At 35.2% G+C, this 27,611-nt stretch overlaps 1 protein-coding gene and 1 long non-coding RNA gene across 2 annotated transcripts in view; one reads left to right on the top strand and one right to left on the bottom strand.

Moving 5' to 3' along the window:
- Window positions 1-12,715, top strand: part of LOC134536092 (uncharacterized) — a 131,861-nt gene extending 119,146 nt beyond the window's left edge. Inside the window, exon 3 of the long non-coding RNA XR_010075759.1 lies at window positions 12,111-12,715. This is a non-coding gene — a long non-coding RNA (uncharacterized LOC134536092). The remainder of the gene's footprint in view (window positions 1-12,110) is intronic.
- A 542-nt stretch (window positions 12,716-13,257) lies between these two features.
- The window catches only part of LOC134536088 (FHF complex subunit HOOK interacting protein 2A-like), a 42,634-nt gene continuing 28,280 nt past the window's right edge, over window positions 13,258-27,611 (bottom strand). The window contains exons 11-14 of the mRNA XM_063375622.1: window positions 24,832-24,907; window positions 22,776-23,025; window positions 21,102-21,343; window positions 13,258-19,145 (exon numbers count right to left, since the gene is read on the bottom strand). Coding sequence (XP_063231692.1) covers window positions 19,046-19,145; window positions 21,102-21,343; window positions 22,776-23,025; window positions 24,832-24,907 — 668 coding nt within the window. The 3' untranslated portion in view covers window positions 13,258-19,045. The remainder of the gene's footprint in view (window positions 19,146-21,101; window positions 21,344-22,775; window positions 23,026-24,831; window positions 24,908-27,611) is intronic.

The following is a 27,611-nucleotide window of genomic DNA, read 5'->3' as shown; positions in this document are numbered from 1 at the left end:
AGAAAGTATATTTCGTACATAGTATTAGATTTTAGGCTTAAAACAAGTTTTAAACCTATTCACCACAGTTTAGACTATATGTAAAGATGCAAGAAGATTAATGTAAAAAAGATTCTCATAATGTTTTGTTAAAAACTGAAAAAAATTAATGTGTTAACATCTTATCTCTCTGCATGCGGCATTTGGTAGGAGTAATCTCGTGAGAATGGGACGAGAGTCTATGTACATAAATGTGTCACAAAGATGGCAGACCCATGTGTCGCCACAAAAACACGTTAACAGTCACTTTCGTTAACATTAGGGAACAAACCAGATGTATTGGTGTGCAAAATGAAATTTTATGATAGTGGAACTACACTGTAATATAATTGGTAAACTAAAATAATCATAGTAAAAAAGTAATCACTAGGTTTCAAATACGTAAGAAAATTGGCTTTACAATGTAATAATACATATCCTTACTTGGTAACTACAAGGGCCGTAGTTCATATCTCGTCAAATTTTTATTACATTATATAATTATAATGTTAAATCAGCTCAATAAAGTTAAGCTTTGTTATAAAGCAGTATTACCGAACTAAACAAACAAATAGATTAATTTTTTTAATTTTTCAGATTTATATTAAGTGTGTGATTGACATCCAGAAATATGGGTAGTTTAAAAGCGACTATTTTATTTATCACGATCGGGACTTTTTAAATAATTCTTCATTAAATTACAGTTAGATCACTGGTGACAACTGATAGACTAGCTAATTTTTTTTTAGTTTGGCTTACCTGTTAATGTAAATTTGTAAAACTTGGTTTGTGTAGTTGCAGAAAACAATTTTGGGAATATGCAAATTAAGTAAAATATTGGTTTTTTTTTCAAAACACCTATACGTTATGCAGTCAAAAAGGATGGATTACTGTATCTTTATTGCAAATACTGCAATGTATGAATAATTTTTAAGATGCTTATGTGAATAGACAGTAATTATTCTTAATATGACAGCAGCTACATTTTCCTCAGAAAACCAATTTATGAAAGAATTTTGAGTCATAAAGGCAACAGGTTTAAAGAAAATATTTTTTGTAAATTTTCAGAGGATTATTTATAATATTTCCAAATTATAAATAGTGACGTTTAAAAACATCACATACTGAAACATATTCTCATAGGATTAGCTAAAGGAAAGAACGTGTTGATTCCTGCATCCTAATAATTCCCAATTTAAGAAGCTATAATTCCTGCTAAAGTTAGCATTTGCTATGACAATACGTCTCAAGGCAAGACATTGAAAGTGGCACTCCATGCTTGTCGCATGATCAGCTCTATGTTGGTTGGCAAGAGTGACGAGTGATCAAAATATATGCCTACTTGAGGAAAATAACAAATCATATAATGGTGTCCACATAAATGTATTGTATTAAATTAAGAGTACAAAATAAGTAGTACGTCAGGATTTCTTGTCTAATGTATTGCTTAAAATTCTAAGTGCATAACATGATTTAGGTACTTAGCGGTTTGTTCAAATTTTCTTTCCATTTAAGACTTTTATCCACTAATAAGCCTAAAAATTTAATTGTATCTGTCAGATTTGTTTGTTGAATTAAGATTTACCCGAGAATATTGTTAAGATTTATGCCATAAATAATTCTATTTTTTTTTTACAAAAAATCATACATCCTATTTTTTAAATATTATTATTTTTTACGTTATTACCGTTAAACCAATCACACATGATTTTAAATTGTTGCTCAATTTTAATTTTAAGATCAGGCTGATTGTCCTTTGATACAATTAAATTAGTATCATTAGCAAATGATATGACATTTCCGTTTATAATTTGGCTAGGTATATCATTAACATATAGATAGTAAAAATAACAGAGAACCAAAAAAACTTCCCTGGGGTACACCTTTTATATAACCCCAGTCGGAATAATTAATATCATTCGTACATTGAAAATACTATTTGTATATATTATATGACTGAAATAACTTAAGTGTTTTCCATCTTATACCATACAAATATAATTTATTAAGAACTATCTCATGTTTAACTAAATAAAAGCCTTAGTAAGGCCACAGAACACTCCAAGTACATGATGGCAAGAATCCAAGTTGTTCAGGATAGTTTTTACATAGTGGTACATAGCTAAAGTTGTAGATTTATCTTTTTGAAAGCCCAATTGCTCAGGTCTAAAAATATTATTATCTAGAAAATTAATTAATTTGGCATGTATGGTTTTTTCATAAATATTTGAAAAAATTGGAAATAAACTTATAGGCCTGTAGTTGTCAGCAGATTTAAAAGTTCCTTTCTTGTGTACATATAGGAATTAATTTTGTAATTTTCATCCTATCAGAGAAAATAACTTCACTAATAGAAGTATAAAAAATATGAGTCAATGGTTTTGTAATTTAAGCAGGACTTTTTTTTTATCAAAAAAGAGGATTGTTTGAAAAAGTCTGTTTACTTTTTATTACTAAGGGATGAAATAATTTGTATAACTTCTCTTTCAGAAACTAGAAACATATGGAAGCAATTTACATTTTTAGTAAGTTTAGAAAGAAATTGTTGAGGAGAATATGTATTATAAATATTTTTTTAATTCACCCGAAACATTAAAAAAAATTATTAAAATTAAAAATAATATGCTATATTAACCAGTGAAGTAATTATTTCCGTTTCCTTGTTTAGTTCATTAATCACATAATTTTGAGATTTTAGTTTAGTTTAATTGATTATTATTTTCCATAACATTTTAGTTGTATTATCAATTTTACTTAATAACCTTATTGCATGTAATTTATTTTTAAATACTTTTTTGTATATTAATTTATATATTTTGTAATATTCCAGGATTTCATTAATTCTTACTAATGAGTGAAGTTATTTTAATCTTACACTCGAAATTCTTATGCCTTTTGTGACCCAGTGTGTATTATTTCCTGTGGGAAACTTTAGTAAAAAATTCTTAAACAGTTTTCTTATGTATTCAATCTTTTATACAGGTGCTAATTTATCGCCTCCATTTTATAAGTAAAAATGTTTGGAATTAATCACATGTTTTATTGTTTACAGTGGTAAAATATTATTATACTCTAAATATCTGTGCCTTAAAGTTTTTTTATATATGAAAAGGTAGTAATGCAAAATATTCCATTAAACCAATGTATGGCGTCTAGATCAGTTGATTTTTTATACTTATTTTACTGACAGTACCGTCCTTGAAATCACGTATTGTTTTATTGCTTGTTTTCTGCGTTCTGTACATATTCACGTAGGTCTCGGATTTCTGCGACATACAAATGCCCCACAACGACGTATATCCGTCATTGCTTCCATATCAACCTTAACAGCAGGTATGACGTCGCTCTACCTTCTTGGCTCTGGGGTAGAGCGTCTGACTTGTGACTTGTAGGACCCGGGTTCGCGCCCCGGCTCCTCCAAGGCGGATTGCTCAGACAAATGGTGGCATTTGTCTGATAGGAATACAATCCCTTGTAACAAGTGAGGCTTACCCAAGAGGCGGTTCGGGTGGAAACAAAAAATCTGCTAAATTGGCTTCCATATGGGAGCACGTTTCTTTATGTGCTCCCATATGGAAGCCAACCTGGTAGGTTTCTCCGGGGTCGTGGAGTTTTGCTAAAAAAAAAAAAAAATCATTTTAGATTATAATATTTGAACGTTTGATACATTATCGCGTTGGAAAAATATTAACTATTTTTTTAAATACCAGACAATGAAATGTAATTTTAAAATAGTTGTATCAAACGTAATAATTCCTTTTACAAGTTAATATTTACGTTACATTGCATTACGATATCTAAATCAAAATCTTATGCACTAAATTTGTAAAATTAATCCGTATATTATTAATTATGAAATCCTTGTATATTTTGATTTTTGTCCTGTTTAACGTGTAAAACATACAACTAGCTGTCATATCCATCGTTGACTGGCTAGATTATTGTTTCGACACACAACGTACTAATTAACTCATCTATATGTATAGAGAATTATCTATAGATACACGGAGATATAGATATAGAGAGGAGAGATAAAGAGTTGCTGTGAGTACGTGTACCTACTTTAAACAAATAACAAAATATAATTGAATGAGCAATTGCAATGCATGCCGGTTATTAGCTAGTAATACATAAATAATTTAAATGTTTAAAACTTTTGAAAAGTATAAACTTATCCTCTGAAGTGTGTGAATGTGTGCAAAGTGTTTCGTAATATGTAGTTTGCTGTATAAATAATGCGTTGGACAGCTTTTGTGATCAAAAAAAGATAATCGTTTCCTTTTATGGACAAATGCATAGCACAATAAATTGTAACAAATATGGGGATGAAAAACCACCAAAAGCCTAATTATTAACACGCTTTTATTAGTTTCATTTGTAACCATGTAAATAAATCTTGTAAGTCGATTTTAAACTACTTCTAATTGTTGAATCGATTTGAAACTTTGCAAAGAAGTATATGATTGCGATGTCAATAATTCCTTGACTATAACCTGAACATATAAGGGAGGGGGTGAATTAAAAACTAAAATTATATTTTTAAAAAACTAAACAAATAATAATTCTATGTTATATGAACTAAAAATCAAAAATATATACACTAAAAAAAGTTTTCTATGTTGTACGAGCTAATAAGTAAAAAAAAAAAATCTTTAAATTTAAGTAATTTTTTTAAAGCGAAAGAATGAACTACAACTATGTACAACGTTAATATTTTTTTAATAACCTCAAAATAAGAATAAAGTAATAAACAAAGCCATTATTTTAATGAAAAAAAGCTTGAGGGGTGCTGCATGTCAGTTTTCTTTAATTTTCTACCACTAATGGCTATTCTTCAGGTCAGAGTCACTATGAGAATGAAAGAAGTTTCACCCTCGCATTTTTTTCATTAAAATTGTTTCGTTTATTACTTGATTCTAATTTTAAGCTTATTAAAAAAAATACGTTTCTCATTTGAACAATTTTTTTTTTTTGCTTCTTTTGTTCACACATCATAGAATTTTTTTTTTGTTTTTTAAAATATAATTTTATTGTTACACTCTACTTTATTTACCTAGCATAACTCTATGGCTTCGCGGTTATTGATTGGTGGATATATAGAAATGACAAACGCATACTGTTTGGATGTCTATGACTTACCTCCTACGATTTTCCATTATAAAACTGGATTTGCACCTTTTTCACTTCCTTGTGCGTGTAAATTCATAATTATATGTAGCGTATGTGTTCATCAAGGAAATTAAGCTATATGTGTTACAGGTTTACTCAAATCAGTTCAGTATTATTGAATTTGGGCGACAAATATGGCATATAAGTACAAGGATAATGAAAGTTCAGCGACTATTAAAATATGGTGAAGGTTTGGATTAATGGAATTTTGGACTTATTATACTAATTTAGTGTGTAGAAAAAAAATTTAGGCAGCAGGTGGGGTTTGAACCGCGAGTTGACGGTTTGCGGGCTTTTTATTATAGCGAATGTCTCCTTATCCGCTGCGCCACCGGAGCTCAATATTATTGGGACTGTAATATTTCATTATTATAATAAATTCAACTTTTTTCTTTTACCTAGTGTGTTTATGCGTAGCTTAGAAAAACTGTGAGAAATGGCGACACATTATGTCCGCGGGTTTCAATGGAAACAATGTTGCGCTTTATACAGTACGTTTGCGGTGGATTAGAAATAATGATGTGGCATCACTTCGACTTTTTGTTTCGTCTTGGCCATAACGATCAACTATTTAAAATTTGTGAAGCGTATGTACGGAGGCAATAGCGTCATATTTTGACGAGTCGACGGTTTCAGTATTTTCCCAGTGGTAAAGTAGCGAGCCGAACCTTAGTTTGCCACGTTTCGGCAGCATGTATCTGTTTGATTATATTTCAAGTTGTTGGCCCTCCACTTTTTCAAATATGAATCTACCAACCACAGTTGTGTAAATTTTTCCAGCGCTGATGATGTACTGAATTGATCGTGAATAGTAGTCAAGGCACATTTGAATTGTTGCGGACTGAATTGAGCACCTTCATACGCATCGCATTGATTCGAATCCACAGCAAGAAAGATTTTTGTTATTCATTAATAAGAATCCTGTTCCGGAAGATTCTAGAAACTTGAAACGGAATTCCAGAATCTTCTAAAACATTATTTATACTTATTGGATTTTTATAAAATATGTAGGGGTGGATCCAGGATTTAATTCTGGGAGCTGCTAGTCTGGACCCGAAGTTATAACATCCAGTGCATATTTTACTCTTTTTTTTTTGGGAGGGGCGGTGCTTCTTGAAGAAATGTCTTTCTTATCGTTCAAATTGAGAGGACAATTACTGTCTATAGGAGATTTTGATAAAAATAAAAAAAATCAATTATTCCTATTCCCTTGAGTGAAGCCTACAGTGTTCCATCTCTGTGGGTACTTCTAAATAGCTTCGTCTCTGCACACACACACAGACATGAGGAAGGTCAAGGGTTTTATCAGGGTGTTCCCAATGAATGCATTCCCGTGAAGCTGTACTTTATCGTTTTACCGCCTAGGGCTTTCTGTCTCACTCTAATGACCTCTACATAGAAAAAACTTTCAATTCTTTTTCATTCTCTTTGTTGTTATTTTTTTTTTAAATTTTCCCCCTCGATTTGTAGCTCAGACTATATCTTAATATATATAAATCCAGTGTCCTGATGATTGTTTCCAGTGAACTCTTCACTAAGTCCACCGATTTCGATGAAAATTGGTATTTATATGTAATTTTTTTCCAACTTGAGAGATAGGATAGTTTTTATTTCGATTAATGGTCATAATAATTTATAATAAACTGATTATCGATGTTGATTGGTGTTTAAGCCCGGGAAACAGTGGGTACTTCGTCTCCATGACAACGTTGCGTGCTCGAGAGTCGTGATACCATCGGTGCTATTCGTTTTTTCTTCGGTACCTTACAAAGCATTGTATTAAGTTTTTGTCAAAATTAATTAATTTTCATTTTATTTCATTTGTTATAACTGTAAATAAGAGATTTGGTCTCATTTCCCCCTCCCCCATTAATACAACCGTGCGAAGCCGGGTCGGGCAGCTAGTAAAACTATAAACTTGAACACAAACTTTGGATTTTTATGTGAAACGTCTTAGCTCTCAGTATACGGGGTTATGGTAGGAGTAATTTCGTGAATGGAACGGAAATGTGTTAGCAACCAAGGATGCTGACACCTGTGACGGATGGTGCGAACCAAAGGGAAACTTCACCTGCATAGTGAATTCTAACAAGCTGGGCAGTTTAAGTGTTTTTACCAGCTCTAATTTTCGCTTTAATCGGAGCCGTTTTCATTACATAGTTTAACATTTGGGTCTACCAATCAAATGATTCGATAGTCGACGTAGCTGTTCCGGAGGCGGGTGTGTGAAACTACGCGTGAATTGCGTCAATAAATGTAGTGGAAATATTTTTGACGTGACAACGTCTAATAAATCGCTGCACGCACGAAAAAGTGTCCCGTTACACTGTCGGCGAGTGCAGTAATAATAGGTTACGTTACAATTGACTAAAAAATTATGGTGATTCATGTAATTGAGGATAGATATTTGATTACATTTATTTATATGAAAACTTGTTCATAATTATATTTAAACTTTATAGCTAAATGCCAGTTTTTTAAAATTAATTAACAGTCATCTACACGTGAAGTGAAAAGTTAATGTGGTTTTCATTGCTTATTACAACAACAATTTCGGCAATAAAGGTGAATTATTCTTGCATTTTAAAAATATGATTACTAGTATAATTTCAAGTATTTATTCTTTTATGAATAAAATTGAATCATTTTTATTTTAATAATAAAAGTATGCAATCATTTCATCAATGTATTGTTATGACGTTGTCACGTTAAACTATCGTCCGTAAACCGACTTTACAGACAACCAATTTTTTTTATATCACGATCGGCATTGTTTTAATGAATTCCACGTTAAATTTCGTGTCCGAGTTTCGTATTATAAGTGTATTTGCAGCACGTGAGGCAAGTACTGAATATATATATATATATATATATATATATATATATATATATATATATTAGGGATGGGATTTTCGAATCTTGGATTCGTCGAATATACCGAATCCTATGGATTCGAGGATTCGTAGGATCCGAGGTGGGATTCGAGGTGGGTTTTTAAGAGTTTTAGGTAGTAATTGAAAATTGTAGTGCTGGGCGAAGTTTGAAAATTTCGAACCGAACCGAACCCTTACGTTCGGTTCAGTTCGAAACCTCTTATATATTCGAAAAACCGAACGTTCGTTAAAAAAAAAAAAAAATTACGTTTTTCTAATTTTCTAACCCCCATTTGAGACCATTCACAAAACCGCTCAACAAAATTCTATTGCTTGTAATATTCCGACTTTTATCGCATAATCGTCGCCTCAACAGTTTCAAGCGCAGACAACATTTAAAAAAAAAATTATTAATCGTCGCATAACTGGCATAGCATTTTTTCATATAGGCGCGCTTTGTTTTTTGTTTACTTTAGAGAATTTTGTATGCATTTGTCGTACTACGTAAAATAAACTATCGTACAAATGCCAAAGGTATTGTATACTATACCTTTAACTATAGTGCGTGTACGATAAGTGTTGTACAATCACCAAAGATTGCGTACCCCATGCGTTAAACTAAAGCGAATGTACGAGAACTCTCGTATTTCGGCAAAACTAACGTGATCAAGTTAACACAAGACAAATGCGGTAGGAAATGATTACGTAAATTAGGTACGTATTTTAAATTACTGGGATGTATTTATTTTCTTTGGCCTTTTTGGTTATAACAGTCAGGTAATGAAAGTATTAATTTAATCTTGTGTATTAAAAGTACTGGTCCAGTAAATTTTACAGTACGGTACTAAGTTGACTAGCGTAGTCGCGGCAGCCATCATTATTTCTCGTGTTTTCTTTTTTCCGACGCAAATTTCTATAACCACACTTTTTACGTTACGTTTACAATATTATTGTTCTAGAGGTGTTTTGCGATGAGCAGGCTAACGTCGTTTAAGTTTTCCAAATGGAGAAAAGATAATGACGATCCGGATGACCCAGAACCACCCAAAAAAAAAAAAGTCTAAAGTTTCTTCTGACGAGCAGCATTCTTCCAAGAAAACAGCGACTGCAGTCAGCGGGTTTTGTAATGTAGATAGGTAACTTAATTCACATTCGCCTTTTTTTTATGTCCTATTAAAAAGTTTTACTTATTAAAAATGTTAGGTTATGTCTACCACAAAAATATGTTATGTGGCCTTATGCTGAATGTTCGTCATCTTTATAATATATTTTTTTTTTAATGAAGGTTAGTGTACACTGAAAAAGGAAGATAGTCTTTTTGAAATTTAGATGTAACTTCTTCATGAATTAAAAGTTGGTATATATATAAGCTAAGCTATATAATGTTTTAATTTTACATATGGCTGGAGAACCTTTCTTTCTCACCACTCAGTTAAAGACCAAAATGCTGGTCATTGGTTCTTTTTAATTCAAAACAATTATTTCTGTATGAGGTTCGGTTCGGCTCGGTTCGAAACCAGAGAACTGAGGTTCGTCCAGCTCTAGAAAATTGTATACCTAAACTATATTATACAGGTAACGGAAATAGCACAAACATAAGATAAACTACGCTGCATTTTGGCAATTAGTATAACTACTTGATCATTTCCAACCTTCAATAATATAACATTGCAGAAAAAATGTAACTTTTTTTTAATGGTGTCTGTTATACAAACGTATTTTATTGAAAACATAGGAAGGATTAATTTAACAGAGAATTGGACAGATGCAAACTTACGTGTGTGGTTTTTGAGGTTATTTGTCTCTATTTTATATCAGGTGTATACTCTATGCACTTATTTTATAATTTTATAAATACATATGTGATTTTTTTTAATACATAGGCCTATGTTATTTTTTAAAATAAATGTGTGATTTTTTTTTTTTAATAACATGTGAAGTTTAGTGTGGGACTGGGATTCGAGATTCGATGACAAACACTGAGGATTCGAACAAGGATTCGGATTCGACCAAAATGTGGATTCGTCCCATCCCTAATATATATATATATATATATATATATATATATATATATATATATATATATATATATATATATATATTCTACCGACGGTACACTTCGCCATTCACAAACGGTTGGAAAAAGGGGAGGGTGGTGGAACCACCGTTGGGTCCTCTCCCCAAACAACGTGGTTAAATAAAAAAACAAGGGGGGAGGGGTAATATTAGCCAGGTCGCAACCGACGCGTCGCCGAAGGGGTGTATGGAACAGGGAGGTCGTGTTCGTGAGTATCGATCATCGGCAGCGGCGGCTCATTCACAAGTCCGCTGCCCGGGAGGGGAAAGAGGGGGGAGAAGGGGGAGCTGGGAGCTCCGTGCGCATGCGCTGTCTTCGGTCGGCCCGGGCGACGCAACGCAACGCAACGCAACGCAACGCAACGCAACGCACCTTGGGGCGGGGTCGAGCGGCCGGCATCGAGACACGACGCGAACACGTCTTTCAAATTCAATGGCGGCTTCAGGATGACTTTTCGGGAGCGGCTATCGTAGTTGCAAAAAAATGAAAGTGGTCAGATATTGACCTTGCGAATATTATTTACAAATTACAGGTTTCAAATACAGAACCTCAGTAGCTCCATGCAATTTGTGATGAGATAAAAGTTTAGCATATGAAATGAAATTTTTAAGTAAACATAAATATACACTAATCAATAAAATTAGTCTCGGGAGGATCTATCGCCCCCACCGCCCCCCTTCTGGTGCCACGCTTGTACTAAAATTGCTTCCATAGCGGGAGGCAATTAAAAAAAAATGAATGATAACAAAATCGGGGGGATACAGTTTGGTGTTGCAGCTACATATATGTTAATTACACCACTGGATAGCTAAAGGACCAAATAATTCGTTACGCTAATTGATGACTGTGAACGCACCGCGCGCGCGGTGGAGGGGGAAGCGTCGCCCTTTTGAGGTCATTCTGCTGCGTTTCGAGATTTCCATTCAGTGTAACTTCTGACTCTGAGAAAGCTACGACGTTCGTTTGGGTGTCAATCGTCTGCTCTCGTCAAAATCTATCGATTGCACATATAAAACATTATTGTAAAAAATTGTTACAGTGAATATATACGTTTAAAAAAAATAGCATATTTTATATAGAAAATATTACTTGTTACGTGCATCGCTTCACGTACAACACACGTCCGTGTTCATGACATAGCCACACCCCATTTTTTTTCTCTCTCGAGTACTCTGCGCACCAGATCAGACATAATTATGCGAGCCCAGTGGCGGATACAGAAAAATCTCAAGGGTGGGGGGGGGGAGGGGGGGGGGGTTGCAGGTCTACCTCTTCCACACACTCCCTTGTTACGTCACCTTGGTTGCTTGGATGCAGCCAGATATCTTTTTCCAAGCTCTATCCGTTTCATTTACGTCTCGCCCGAATATTAAAGGTAAGTGTATGAATGTGTATTGTATAACATCGGCGGCCGGGTGCGCGCCCTTCCCTTGCCAAGAACCATGCTTGGTGCTGGGCTGCCTTGGTCAAGGGGGGGGGGGGGACGCGCCCCCTGCGCCCCCCTCCCCCTATGAATTCGCCTCGAGAGCTGCAACACGTTAACACTTTTCCGTCTCCACATCCAAATGTTTCACGTCATCACACATACTTCGTCGTCCGCACCACACCCTCCAGGAGGCGTGGGCAGAATTTAATTTCAGGAAATTTCGCCTCCTGTTTGTTTGCTTTCAAATTCTTCCCATTTATATGTGGAAATTAAACACCTGTACACACGGGTCTTTCCTACCACGTCAAACAAATTATCTCCAGTTGCATGTCATTTTCTTGTGCCCCCCCCCCCCCCCCCCCCCCCCCAGGTTTCCCGTTACATGGTATAAGGTATGATTAAAACTCTTGCTGGGGAAACCAGTCCATTTCTGAGAAATTTATATTTACTAAAAAAAAAGGTGTGTGTCAATGTGTCCACAAAAACCTGTAAGAAAATTTCTCGATGTTTTTAATTAATTTAAGTACCTTTTTTCTATTTGTTTCAGGAAACTGCAAATGAAGACCAGCCTCTACCATCGCCATAACTGAATCAAAACCATTTTTTCATAGTTTCTTTAGGAATTAACAGTTAAGTAATAATTAATTAACAGGTGATAGTGTTTAAATTTCTGAAATACCCTTCTCCAACATTTATTCTAATAAAATTGTGTATTGAATCTTTCGAATTCTGATGGTTCGACTGCCCATTCTCTAGTCAAAATTCATTATGATGGCTACCATATTTCTTAATTTGCCTCAACTCCCATGCATGTTTATCTTCAATGTATCTACTGGATTTGTTTATACAAAACTCAGTTCAGCCGGAGTACATTTGATGGCATGGACAGGTATACACATACGTATGCTCATAACCATTAATTATTATTCTTTTACAAATAAATACTTAAAAAGAGAATTTTGTTGCTCTGCAACACTTTCAGATTGCAATTCAAATTATTTGATAGTAACTGCAGATATTTTTAAGATGTCATCATTGATAATTATGTTCCTACTGTCACAATGTCATTAGGTGCTGACATTACACTAAGTTAAATGAAGAAAATTAACAATTTCTTGTTCCAGTCACTATGAGCATTATATATATATATATATATATATATATATGCTATTGCTGACACAATTTAAACTGACCAAAATAGCATATTATTGCAGTGTTTAAATTTGAATACGGTACCTGAACAAATCTGTGGTTAAGTTTCCCTGACTATGTTTCTGGTGAGATTATTACTTTATTAGCACAGTGATTAATGAGCTCAACTAACTTCGAGACCTATGATTCAATATCAGCTAATTACTATATACTCTGATTATATATTAAGGAGGCATCCACCATGTTTCTTTAGTTGTAATATTGATTCTGAGTAGAGAGTCCCTCTGCTTGCAATGGGAGCCATTTCTGGTAAATGGTTTTTTTAGAACACCTGATGAGTAAGATTCATGTCAAATCAGTCGTACATGACTCCACCCACTTTTTGGTGTTGCCAGTCTGTTTAGTGCAACCATGGGCCCATTATGTAAAACTTTTTTTTTTTTTTGGTCCACACTTTACAAACCCATGTTGAAAATTAGCAATTGATTACTACTAAAAACTATAACAAATGACATGGGTACTTGATTCAAACCAGGCAGTAATTTCTGTTTTCCACATAAACTTTATTGCAACAACTAATGACTAGAAATAAAAACTCCCATAGGAATTTACATACAGGCAAATTTGTACATCAGCAGCATTACAGCTTTGCATTTATATCGTCATAAGTAATAACACTGTATTATATTTAGCACTAACGAGACACACACTCCAGCAATAAAAATTATATCTCTTCATATATAGCAAACAAATCAATTGTTATTTGCAAGGCAATTTTAAAGTTACAGGATATTCTGGGTATAAAATGGCTTTTTAAAGTGTTATACAAACACACACTAGCCTGATATGAATGTTGGAACAACACTTTATTGCCAAACTTTTCAATTCAAAGTTAGTTCCAAGCGAATAATTTTGAGGGAAGAAAATAAAATTTATTTTAGGCTCTCTGTCCAGAAAACTGGTGAAATTTCCCTATTGCACATCCACATTTTTCTCATAGAAACTTATTAAATTGTGCAACATGATTTTTCATTGCTATGACTGTCTTACAAAAAAAATTGCATACTGTTTAGAGAACTAACAGCATATTTGTTGCTTCTCGTACTGCATGATCCAACAAACTCTAAAATCTATTTAATATTGCATTACTTTCAGAAATAAGATCACTAACCAAATATCACAATAAAAATGTAAGCATTGGAATGTTAAAGTATTGGTACCACAGTAATTCATCATATTTACAAGCATTATACTACACTGATAGCTTTATAGCTAGATCTATGGACTTTGTATAGTAAATACCTATGGCAAGTTCAGTTTAAGCTCACTATTATACATTATACTTTGGTGTGACAAGAGGCTATAAGATTCAAGGTTCCAATGAAATTTAATCCTGATACTTTTGTGTAAGAAATGAATTATAATTTTTGAAATTCACAAATATAGTATGTCAATTTAACTGTTCTCTAAACCAATTATTGCAAATTAATACAATATTATTGTATTACCTTTCTAATAAGACATAAATTAAATTGGGCTTGGTACTGGCCTACAAAAAAAATTTGGTATCTTTCATTTTAATGAATTTCTCTGATATTTTAGAAGTAAATTATTGGCATCATTAATGGATGGACTTGTAACACAAAACAAAGTTCATGTGCACTTTCACAGAGAAAACATTTAGCAAGTCAATTGTGGTTGCAGTTACTTAAAAAAAAATCCATATAGCCTCCGTACCTGAACTCTAGAAAAAAATTTGTTTTTGGTCTCAACCCTTTATCAGTCATAATTAATTTTGATGCCATCCATTTTTCTTATTTGCCTCTAATCCTAGTTAAACAAATTTCCATGTAAACTGACATTTAATAGCAACAAAGAAAATGATCACACTAAAAGACTACAGAAATGATGCCCTTTGCCACATTCTACTTACAGCACTATTTCATCAGCAAAAAACTAAATATTGATGATAATACACAGCCTCACTATTGTATATAATAACCAAACACACATATTCACATATTGCTTAGCGTCTAAAAGTGTCATAACCTATTTGAAACAACAATTCAGAGTTGCAGTACATTGTTTTTTGTGTTTCACCTTTAACAAACATTACTTTGGAAGACTGCTAATATAACTAAACATTTACGACAAATATCTAGTTTAAACTATCCCACAGGATTTTTTTCATAGCTGACCACGCACAAAGAAAAAATAAAACAGATGTGATGAAGTCTTCAAGCTGACACATCACTGCTGTCATTTCAACTAAACTAATTACACAGCCTTCATAAAACATACATATAAGAAGAAAAAAAACACTTTGGTTACTAATGCTTGTCTATTAGAAAACTAATGGTTTACAGTATTAGATAGATTTTTAAAAGTAGACTACCAATTATAGCCATTACTATGATGTAACTTCTGGAAAAAAAAAAAATTTGTTTCACGATCTATACACCCCAAAACTGTTGTCAATTTCATGGACACAATACACTTTCAACTGATATACACGACGTATAGTGATTGAAAATTTATCTGTAACAATTTTTGATCCAACCAACCATTGCTGCTAAGGATAAAATGAATTCATAACTCCCGTATTAAGTAAACAATTTAACAATTAATTTATAATAGATGTACAATAGTCTTACAATTTTTTTTTTGATAAAAGAAACTATTACTGCACGGGATTGAATATACAAAAAATTACGACTTCCATACCTTGTACACTGTTGAATGCAATCTTATTTTTAAGTAACCAAACATTACTGAGAGGTGGAAATGGCTAGATTTGAAATAAAAAAACTATTTTAGTAGCACTATCAAATAGATACATTGCCATTTATTATAGACATTATCGAAAACCATTGGCTGAAACAATTTTTCATTAAATGAACTATCACGGTGAAAACAGGGGTTGACATAAAAACATTCAAATCTTCCTGACCCTCAAATATATTTTAATATTACTATCTCAAACCTTGGTCCAAAGTAACGTTTTATACAACCCAGTATTACGACAAGGGATGAAAAATACTTTTTGGAGGTCAACACAAATTTATAATTGCCTTTGTAGACATACCTTATATGACATTTGTTCTAAGCTATTCAATGCTGGATGCTTCGAGTTAAAAGCATTCCAAACATTTCAGCTGCATGGAATATGAGAAAATAATTTATCGAACATAATAGGATGTTATGAACATTAAGTTCTTAAGGTGTTCCAGAAAAAATAGGTTTTTTGAAATCTACCTATGCCTGTAGACTGTGCAGCTTGGCATGACATGAAAAGGACCACATTTAATTACAGTAAAGGCAACAATAGCATAAAAATTTTAAAATTACTTTCACATTTGCAATTGTGATTACAATTAAAATTTTTAACTAAACATCAGGACAGTTTAATAAAAGTATTGCACAAAAAGCTATAAGTGAGTCTCCCTCATAACAAAATTAAGATTGTCAGTTTTCTAAAGATACACAAATAAATTTTCAAGTGCATTGCTATTGTTTATGTGCATATTATATTACATTTACAGGTATAACATATGTAGTCTTCACACTTTATGAATAAACATTACAAAAATTTTTCCCATGTATACACAGCTAGTTTTATTTCCTTTCAATGCCATTATTTCAAAATACTATCAGCATACATAACTTGAATGTGAGCCACTTAATTTTGTTAACAATTTTACTTATATGGCATGTAAGTAACAAGAATTATTTAAGGTCAATATTACGTAATGCAAAATAGGGCTTAAAGGGGTGCGTAAGTACAGAAAAAAGTTGTTGTTACAAATAATTTGTTTTCAAAATATTATTAGACATTTTTAGTTTCCTAATTCTAATGAACTTTATTCACAAGCACCTAAATGACAATTTTTTAACCCCCCATGGCTTAAAAAAATTAAGATATTTTAATGGTCTTAATTTTACAACAATGGTGTTGCTTAGAGTATAGTATCAAGAAAATGGAGGAAATTTACATAGGTATGTTAATAATTATCTGCAAAATTATCACTCTGACACATTTGATTTTAAATGTCATGATAATGTTCCCAGCTGGAACTATATGTAACCTACATGGTTTGAACTTGTAATCTCTGTTCCATAAGACTCCATTTATCATCTCGCTAACATCCAACACATCTTTCACAGCTTTCCACATTGTAAGATTATCAAATCATTCTGTTCTGATTTAGATTCCACTTGGGATCTAACCTTTCTTACACGTCCCTCTCAGTGTATGTACAGCAGTAGAAAATTATATCATACTTACATACATATTTGCTAACTATCACCAATCTTAACTTCAACAGTTAATGCGAATACGAATAGTAAATATTCTGAATTTTCCACATATGGGTTACGGTAGGAAAATTTTTTTAAAATTATGTATGTACTTCTAAAAAATATTTGCAGAAAAGATTTTGTATTTTATATTCAACCCAGCAGTTACTGAGTGGAACTTGGTGGTAATCAACATATAGTTAGAGATACCATGCCAATAATTACAGAATAGTTTAAACCAGTGATTTCTAAACAAAATTATTATATCAATATAATTAATAGGCTTGTATATGGACAAAATATACATGTACCACTAAGCCACTGTAAAAAACAAAACAAAATTTGTCACATATGTATACCTATTGAATACTGTCCCTATGGCATGAATGAGAAGTCAATATAGCCTAGTTAGGTGTCCACAAAAGTCTTGTCATTTTCGTAATTCCATCAGGGCAAGCCAGCGTATGATACAAAGAACACACATTTATGGGCAAATACTAATCGTATGTAGTTTTAAGATTAATTTCCAAACACGAATGGCACACTCGTGCAAACAAACACTGCAATATCGCTTTAGGCACAGTCAACTTTTAAATGTTACCAGACCTGCGCTCTCAGTTTACTCTATCACAACTAGAAGTTTCAATCACATTTACCAACGCTCACCTCTTGATTTATTCCATAAACGCAGACCTCATTCATTCCAAGTTGTATACAGTACAGTATAAGCTCTTTCTAAGAACATGATCTATATATATTACTTTTTTAAAATTGTTATTGTCAAAAGCAAAAAATTCTTGAAACCACCCCAAAATAAATTACGAAGCAAGCAATTTGACTAGTTACGGATTACAGAAAGTGCTGAACCGAAGCATGCCGTATTGAGTGCCAACTGCGCTCGAAAATAGACAGTAGCAGGTACGATCATGGTTACTCTCTCCCCTTCGCTGCATGAACAAAACATTGACAGATTTCAGAGTAGGCCTATGCGAATCAATCGAAGGTCTTTTTAATATTCCATTTGACTTGGCCAGGAAATTTGCTAGTTGTTTTACTTGAAGCTTCGGTTGCAAAGCAAAGATTCACATTTGTTGCAAAGTTTTAAAACATTTTCCAAACTGTTTTGTTTGAACAAACTTGGTTACCTGCAAAATTCAAAAAGGCGGCACTCAGTTTGCTTTTATGGATGCTCAATATTAATATTAATACTAGTATGCATTCATATTTTAGAAGTTATATCTGTATAGGGCCCAATTATTTATTCATTTAATCAGTTCAAATGTGAAACCATTTTTTTTTTTTACTTTAATCCTGTTTTTTTTACAGTTTTGCCGAAAACCATCACAACTCATTTTGCCTCCGTGAATAATTAAAACATTAGATTTGATATTCGTTTTGCTTTAAAAAAAAAACTAGTAATCGCAGGCCTGTTGCGGAGAAAGCATGGAGGAGTGCTACCAGCTTATCTGGAGAGAGTAGCTGGTTGCATTGCTTGGCTTCTACTTCACTGCATTAGCGGAAGGCATACATGGCCAAGACTGCATGGCTGGCACAGGAAGAGTTAAAAAACTGGCAAATAGTCCATACTTTCAATTGTGAACACGTGTGTACTAAGCAAAGATACTAATTTGTCCAAACGAACCACGTATTGGTTTGGTTTGATTAAAAACGCCGTCGATACGAATCACGAAACTTACAGAAGCTACCTTCAGGTGTGTAGTATTTAAGGCGTCACGCTGAAGCACTAACATCAGCCGCAGAGAACACGTGCGTTTCCGCACTCCAACCCCGGGCCCGGCTTGCACAATCGTGACTCGAGGCAAAGGAAAGAATCAACTGGTAAAGGTTTCTGCTCAGATTTTTCCCCGCCTGACCGTCGTCGTCGGTACGGGGAGCTCAGAGGTAGACCTCGTAGCTGTGCGCCGGGCGACACAGCAGCCGGCACAGCTGCGACAGGAGGCCGTGCTGCGCGGGCCTGTGCGACGCCGACGCCAACACGGCCGCCTCGCGACGCAGCGCGCGGGGCAGGCCCCCTCAGGAGGAGTGGTGGTACTTGACGAAGGCGATGGCCGCCAGCTCCTTCGTGAACTCCTCCAGGACGATCACACTCTCCAGTATGCTGCTGCTTTCATCCCTGCGGCAGGAAAAGAAGAAAAAAAACAACTCGCGCCCTGGAAGAAATTGAAAACGTCAGTTTCTACCACTATAGTCTGTTTCATACCTTTGAATATATATACTGTATAGAAGTCGCCAGCCCAGGTTAAAATTTTTAATACGGTTTTGAGGTAGTTGGTTAATTCACCGCCGCAATTGCCACCATCTCTAGGGCATCGACTTGTGGTGGTCCCTAGCGGACAAGTGTCGAACTCTTCAAACACCCCTTCCCCCTCCCGTTGAACGAACTTGAGCTGCAGTGAATGATAGGTGGGGGGTGCGGGGAATGACAGCGGGTGACAGTGCTGCACTCTAATGTGTACATAACAACTAAGACGATACAGGGCGTTACGGCAGCGCACTGCAGCGGTGAAGTTCCCAAGCTGCTCATCATACACTTCTGAAAAACGTAGAGTAAATCCTATCCACTCGCGACTTCTATACAGTATATATATTCAAAGCTCATACTTAGTTTGCAGTACAGATCAAACGGCAACCTCTGTTGCCAGATTGTTGACACTACCCTGGTAATTTGTTTTCTAAGATCATACAATAGTGTCTATTCACAGTATTATTACAGTTCTAGTCGTATTGAAATTCTAAGTGCCAAGTATTTCACAGGACAAAAAACACATCCTGTTAAATAAAGGGCTATGCTCAAATGAGGGAAAAAAACAAAAAATTTTATACTCAAATACTTTGAAATAGTGTGCAGTCTGTCGTCCTCTCGAGGAAATAAAAAAATTTGACTGATGAATCGAGCAATGCTTGCTCAGCTCGAGTTAAAAAAATGTTTATGTTCCTTCAGTCAAAATCTTAGAAAGATCTTCACTGATGGCTTTGAAATATTGACTAAACGTTGCATTAGTATTTGTTTTTACATACCCGTGACTGGTAAAGAGATAGAGCTAAAAATACAGACATAGAGAGGAGGTATTTAGACAGCTAGAGCAAGGGATATATAGATATATAGGGTGATTATTGAGTAAGTGATATGGATAACGATTTATACACAGAGAGTAGCTTTGTACAAGTGTACCTACTTCATGCCGGGCATTAGCTAGTACATATATATGTCTGTATCTCTCTTCGCCTGCCCTAAGGGTGAGGCAGCAAGGAGGCGGTAGCCTACAACTCACGTAGTAGTTGCGGTTCCCTACCACGTTCGTGCAACTTCGGATTCTTCTCAAAAAATTTAAATTACAAAAAAATCGGAGGGTTAGGTCAGGTCAGTCAAAACATGCTTGTTTACATTGGAAACTTCTGATTTAGCGGCTGAAGTGGCGTTAATCTTAATACCAACACGCAAAACATGGTTCCCACTCCTTTTAGCTAAAAAAAATTCAAGCACATTCAAGGACTTTTTCAAAAATTTCAAGGACCCAAATATTATGAAATAATATTTTTTTTCTGTCTATTACTTACAAACAGAAAGATAAAAGCTTATCGGAGGAACAGTAACATTGCAAACTGGCTGAGTTTAACATTATACCAAACTTTTATCAGAACAAAAACATTGATGACACCATAACTGCCGATAAAAAATAGTACATAGAAGATATCTCATCGTATGCCGCCAAAAAACGGGGCATTAATCTGTGTGAAAACTATTTGAACATACCATAAATATATCGTAAAAATTAAATTGTGGTACCCTACTTTTAACTTGTCCCAAAAAAAATAAATTATATAACGTGATTATAACTCTTACAAACAGTGTAAATTTTATCCAGCACTTTTAAGCACCTAAAATTTATTTTCAAGCACTTTTAAGGGCCCTTCATTACTTCGAAACCATTTCAAGCACTTTTCAAAAACTTTCAAGGAGCGTTGGGAACCCTGCAAAACTTCGGAAAACTTTGGCAATTCTCGCAGGGAACCGGAACCACGCGAGCCGCGGGCTCCCCGCGGAGGAAGGAGGCGAGGCCCCACTCACTGTGGGTCGCCGACGCCGTCCAGCAGGCGGCGCCGGGTGGCGCGCAGGGCGGCCCTGCTCCCCCCCGTCTCCGGGGCACGGGCCCCCAGCTCCGCCCCCACCAGCCCCAGCGCCGCGTGCAGGCTGCTGGCGTCAGGCGCCGCCGGCACCAGCGGGTTCAGCAGGTACTCGTGGAGGTACGGGTGGGGCAGCAGCGCCAGTCGCGACACCAGGCTCGTCAGCTGCAGGTTGATCTCGTACGGCTGCGAGCGGGGGGAGAGGACCATCGTTCCTCTACACAGTGTTACAGGTTATAACTAGAGACCTGCAAAATTCGCGGTTTCGATGGCCTTCAGGATAAACTGCACACACCCCCTGCGCATTCGGGCAAATAACGCAAGTTCATCGGCTGCCGACTCGTAGGTCGTCTCAGATGGTTTGTCTGTGATTCAATCCTTCTTTTGGTTGAGGGTTTAATAACTGGTTGAGATTAGTCCAGATGAACAGTAAGCCAATATAGCAAAATTTCTTAAGAGGTATATGTGTTTGAATTCTAGCCTATCGCCGAATGAATCCGCGAATTTTGCAGGTCTCTAGTTATAACATTCTGGCCTCGAACATACATTCACAATAAGTCATCTTCAAATTCAAGGACGACATTCGAACAGACGATCTCGACTTTCAAAAAATATAGGTACTATACCTGAAAAATCAAAATGACTCCAACATCATTAAAGTTTTACTTCGGCAATCTCGCATGTGAACTAAAAGCTTACACTTCACCATGTCAGTCAAAGGATTTTTCCCTACGTAAAATTTGGATCATAAATAAAATTAAATTTTCATCTGGAATATAATGCAATTTCTTTTACAAGTGAGATAGTTTAAATGGTGGCTAACATGTATTTAATAACCTTGGGCCAATAAAATCCTTAACTACAATCAAATATTGTATATTTAAAAATACAGCCTTGATAACTATGAAGTTCTTTTACCATTTTTCTATATATTACATACTCCTGGTATGCAATTAAAATTACAAAATTTACTGATTTTGGAAACACATTTCCGTGAAACTCAAGTTTTAATGTTTCAACACTGTCGTTAATATGTTAATTTTTGTTTTACCTTACTTTATATTCTACCCTTTGGACCTACAAAATAAGAATAACACATTAAACACAGGTTTTATTTCGTCTACAAGGAGAAAAAATACAAGTTTGCATTAAATTGCAGAAATAGCACCATGTTTCAGATCAGTTCCTTAGTAATGCAAATTCGAAAAAAAAAAAATTTTTAACTTCATACAAGATGCGAGACCACCGAAACTTTTTGACCAGATGTTTTATAAACAAAATATGGGGAAACTTATTTGTAATTAACTTTTCTTCTTAAATTCCAGATCATAGAAAAAAAAAAGATCTTATCATAAAGTAAAGAGTGACTGAGCGAGGAAGTAGTAAGAATGACAAAAGATTAAGGCAGTTTTATTTTACTCCTAAAATTTGGACAATACCTTGTAGGGGGAGATGTTTCGCCAAATCGGCACGATGTGGTAACTTTTCGGTTTCTACAGGTTTCCAAAACTAACGCAGCGAGTATTTTGACATGGAAATTTCTATTATTTTATAAAATAAAAAAAATCGGTGGACTAGTATTCATGAAATGGAAACAGGAGGAGGTAAGAGGCAGCACCTGGTAGGGCAGCCGCACCAGCCGGGTGAACAGCATGCGCAGGAAGGGGCCCTCGTAGAAGGTCGGGCCCCTGCCCTCGTGGTCGGCCTCCGGGCGGCAGTCCTCGGGGAAGGAGGCCTCCAAGGGCCAGCCGCTCGCCGCCCACCGCGCCGCCGCCGCCCGGTACTGCCGGTCGGCGTCCTGCACGTACTGCTCGTAGCCCTCCTCCTCGCCGGCCGACCGCAGCTGCCGCGGCACCAGCTCCAGGAAGCTGCGAGACAGGCGCCGGCTTTGAATATATATACTGTACAGAAGTCGCCAGCCCAGGTTAAAATTTCTAATACGGTTTCGAGGCAGTTGGTTAATTCACCGCCGCAAATCGCCACCATCTCTAGGGCATCGACTTGTGGTGGTCCCTAGCGGACAAGTGTGAATGATAGGTGGGGGGTGCGGGGAATGACAGTGCTGCACTCTAATGTGTACATAACAACTAAGACGATACAGGGCGTTACGGCAGCGCACTGCAGCGGTGAAGTTCCCAAGCTGCTCATCATACGCTTCTGAAAAACGTAGAGTAAATCCTATCCGCTCGCGACTTCTACACAGTATATATATTCAAAGGCGCCGGGCTCTTTGGCCGGATTCCAACACTCTTACGACAGACGGTTACGCTGTCTCGACGCTCCACCTCTCAAAATATTTCTACATGTAATATGTTTTAACTGTGTTAACTATTACATCCTACAACAAGAGATTTCACTTTTCTTATAATTATGTTTCAAATTATGTTCGAACCTTTCCTTCAGTTCAACAACTTAAGTAGATATTATAATTTCGTTGAATTTTTTGAGATTATTACGAAATAACAATAATAATTTTATTTTAAATTACATTTTTTTTCCCAAACATACAGGTTTCAAATACCAAATAAATACTTGATTTTTATTTTAATGGTTCTTGCAATTGGGGAGATTATGTGTGTATACAGGCAGGAAAAAGGGGCGCAACAACATGGGGGGGGCAAGGGTATTTCCCCCCCCCCCCCTTTCTGAAACCTTGAAGTGGGGGCAAACAGGAAGCAAAGAAAGTGTACCGTGCAATCAATTTTTAAGATAATAAAACTGCTTAAACAGCACCGTTTTCCACCTTGAAATACAAATTTTTTCTGGGAGGGGGGGGGGGGTTCGATGATTCTTTATAAATAGGTATATTGCCCCCCCCCCCCCCCCCCCCCCCCCCTTTTTGGAAATTTAAGTTGCACCCCTGATAATAACCCAAACACATTTCAACTATACTACATAACATGTCAAATATACAATTAAATCTTTCCCTGGATAATACACAGTTTAAAAATGTTTTTTTTGACACCAATCACATATTTATGAAACTTTGAAACAATTACCTTATTCGATCATGCTTCACATCATTAAATCATTACACAGTTCATACATTAATTGGATCATTCAAAAAGATACACATGAGTTTGTGATAAAAATATAGATTGTATTCAATATTAAAAAATACTCATCCAGTTTTGAAACTTATGATATATTTTGTTTTCCAGGTTCTGCATACATATTTCCAATTCCTGGAGTTTTCCCACCCTGAACGCTCAAAAATTTTAGTTTCTTTTTATGGCATTCATTTGAAGTGTTATTTATGTAAATATCACCATGATAGCTCCTTTGCATCTGTCACATATGTTTAACTGATATTCACTAAGTGTAATAAGTATGGTGGTAATGTCGTGGAAGTGTTTGTAAATGTCATCGCTTGAGTAAATCTTTAAATCTTAAAAATTTATTTGCAACAGAACTACACCTGCAAGATAGGTATTGTGTTAAACTGAGAGGAATAGCCCTTTAACCAATAATGACAAGAAAATTAAGAAAACAAACATGTCACCTGATACTGAGCCTTAACGTCACACCGCACACACACTTTTTCATTCACATCACACCTCACACAACTCACCAAAATTCAAGAAGTTTGAACTGTATGAACAAATACATATTTGAAATGTTAGGTAAAGAGGAAACAGAAATAATTAAGGTGATAAATTAGATAAAATCTTTACCTGTTTATAACTTTATCGATGTTCCTGGGAGCCAGAGTCCGACTAACTGGTGAAGAGCCTTCCGAAAAATCCAAAGCTAAAAAAAAAGACGAAGAATACATATTTTAAATCCTGGTACGATCGAGACCCAGTTTCTCTGGGATGACAAAAGCAATACAAAGGTCTCAGCCCAACATTCATCCATGCAATACACAAGATTTATAATGATCCAACATGTTTGATGTTTTGCACATGCTGAAATGCCAGATTATTGTATTGGGTTGTATCTTCTGTGTTCGCCAGTATATTATGTTGTAGAGTAAATGCATATGTAAGATGGTGTTTGGCAGAAAATATTGCAAACCCAAAGAATACCTTGAATATACTCCTTCAATCTAAATCTAAGTGTTAAGAATAAAAAAAAAGTAATGTTAAAGATATTAACGATGGTGTAAAAACATTCAATCCATTAAATGTTTGTTTCTCATAATAAATTTTCCAAAATCATTACATATAATAATTTTATTTAAATAATTACATTTTGAAAGTACATACACTATCTTGGGAAATGGTATGAAGGTATTAAGAAAAAATGCTGACCCAATAAACTTTAGAAGTTACCCTCTTTTATCACGTAATCGTCGCACCTATATTTTTGGCCGTCAAAATTGGGATCAAAAAACTTCTCACGTAAACGTCGAATGATGTTTTTGGTCCCGCTATTAGATGCAGAGCGCTTTGTGTAGGTATCTTTTCCGTATAAAACAATGTATTTTAAAGTATAAATCTAATATTTACAGGAAAGCACCAGTACAACGAACTTCAGTTAAACGAACACTTCACTTAACCGAACTCATTGTTTGGTCCCGCCAAAAACGTATATAATAACCTTGAATTGTATTTCATCTTAACGAATTTTACGACGGTCCGTTTCTTCCTGAAACAAAAATATTCACTTGAACGAACAACCTTGAGGCAAATTTTGAAAAAAAATTACCATCCAAAAACTTGGAATTTAATTTTAATTTTCTTATTCAAACGTAACAGCGTGTACGTAAACAAAAACAATAACGGAACTAGTATGTGTGCGCATGTACTGTCGACATGAGTAGATTAATTCTCGTGTTTTGAAATAATAATGGAATGGTATTACGTCCGTTGTACGATACAAATAGTACATATTCTCGGACTTTTCGTTTGTTGGCTACTTACATCACGATAATTTTTGTACGGTACTTTGGCTAACCTGTGCTGTTTTAATTTATTTCTTGAAATTCATTTTTTTCACCATATTGTTTTTGTCGTGTCTACAGACGTGAAATTTTTTTCCTTTTTTCAATAGTGTTGTGTTCTTCAGTGCCGGTTGTGGGAAGCCTACAACTCACGTAGTTTCGGTTCCCTGCAAGAATTTCCGAAGATTTCCGTTTCGGTATTAACGCCACTTCAGCCGCTAAATCAATGAAAACAAGCATGTTGTGACTAACCTAACCCAACCCTTCGATTTTTTTAATTTCAATTTTTGAGAGAAATCCAAAGTTGCACGAACGTGGTAGGAAACCGAAACTATGTGAGTTGTAGGCTACCGGCCGGTTGTAGAAATGAAGCGTGTATCTGGGGGATAAAAAAAAGAACGCAATTCTTCAAAACTTTCGACCTAAGACCTAACTATTCAAAAGAATGGCAATGCTTGTCGTCTTTAAATGTTTTGGAACACCACGCGTTTTGTAATGTATGCACGTTTGACTTTTCGATTGCACATGGTGGAAGGGATGACTGTAGAGGGCACATTGAATTAAAGAAACAGGCGGAACATTTTATAGTCATGACGAGCAATAAATCCATATCGTAGTTTATTCGCTACATCTGAAAAAACGATAGTAACGAACGCAGAGTTATTGTTTACAAGTTCTTTTGTTTGTCTTCTGTTGTTTGTTTATAAGACAGTTCTTATCCAACCAGGATAAAAGAAGCAAATAAAAAGATAATTGTTCAAAAGTATAACTTTGAATACTTTGAATTGAAGGTTCAAAATTTCCTGTAAAATTAATGACATTTCTTACATATTAAGATGATTGTATTGTTCAAATAGTTTTTTTTCTTAGATTCATTAATTTTCATTGTATTCATATACATAGGCCTACATTTTTAATTTTTTTTTGCATATTATTGTCCTTTGTTTTCTCTTGTGTGTGTCATAATTCCTCAGGAAAAATTTATTGTGCATGATTTACGCGTACTTTTTTCATATAATTGTCATTACTGATGGGTGTGATTTGAGGTTGGCAGCTCTGCCTACAATGTGTCTCCTGACCATAGACAAAGCATCAGCAGAGAGTATGTGAACAGGTTCTTCAAGCGGCCATAGACTAATGACTGAGATACTGAACCTTAAAACACTTAAGGTGTTTCATGTGTTTATCGGTATACATATTTATAACAATGCTTATGTTTCAGTATAAAGAACTTCAGTATAACAAACTCAACTATTTTTTGGTCCCTTCATGTTCTTTAAAGTGAAGCTTTCCTGTATTCGGAAATTACCACTTACTTATTTAATTAACGGAAATACGAAGTGCCTGACATGTAAATTTTCTTTTAAAGACGCTTTTACAAGTTATTTCCTTTTTCTGATCGTCTGCGTCACCGCGGTGAACCGCTTTGTAAACATGTAGCCAGCGCTAGTTGGCATCATTTGTGTTTGGTTATGTTATTTCCCGTACAGAGCCGATTGCATGCACCGCGCGCTCTCTGTCAGGTGCAGAGTTAACTACATTTGACGGCCCGCACTCTTTCATAGCAAG

Source organism: Bacillus rossius, chromosome 10, assembly GCF_032445375.1.
Source record: "Bacillus rossius redtenbacheri isolate Brsri chromosome 10, Brsri_v3, whole genome shotgun sequence".
Taxonomy (NCBI): Eukaryota; Metazoa; Arthropoda; class Insecta; order Phasmatodea; family Bacillidae; genus Bacillus; species Bacillus rossius.
Note: the sequence above shows the minus strand (reverse complement) of the source record. Positions and strands in the feature narration are given on the sequence as shown.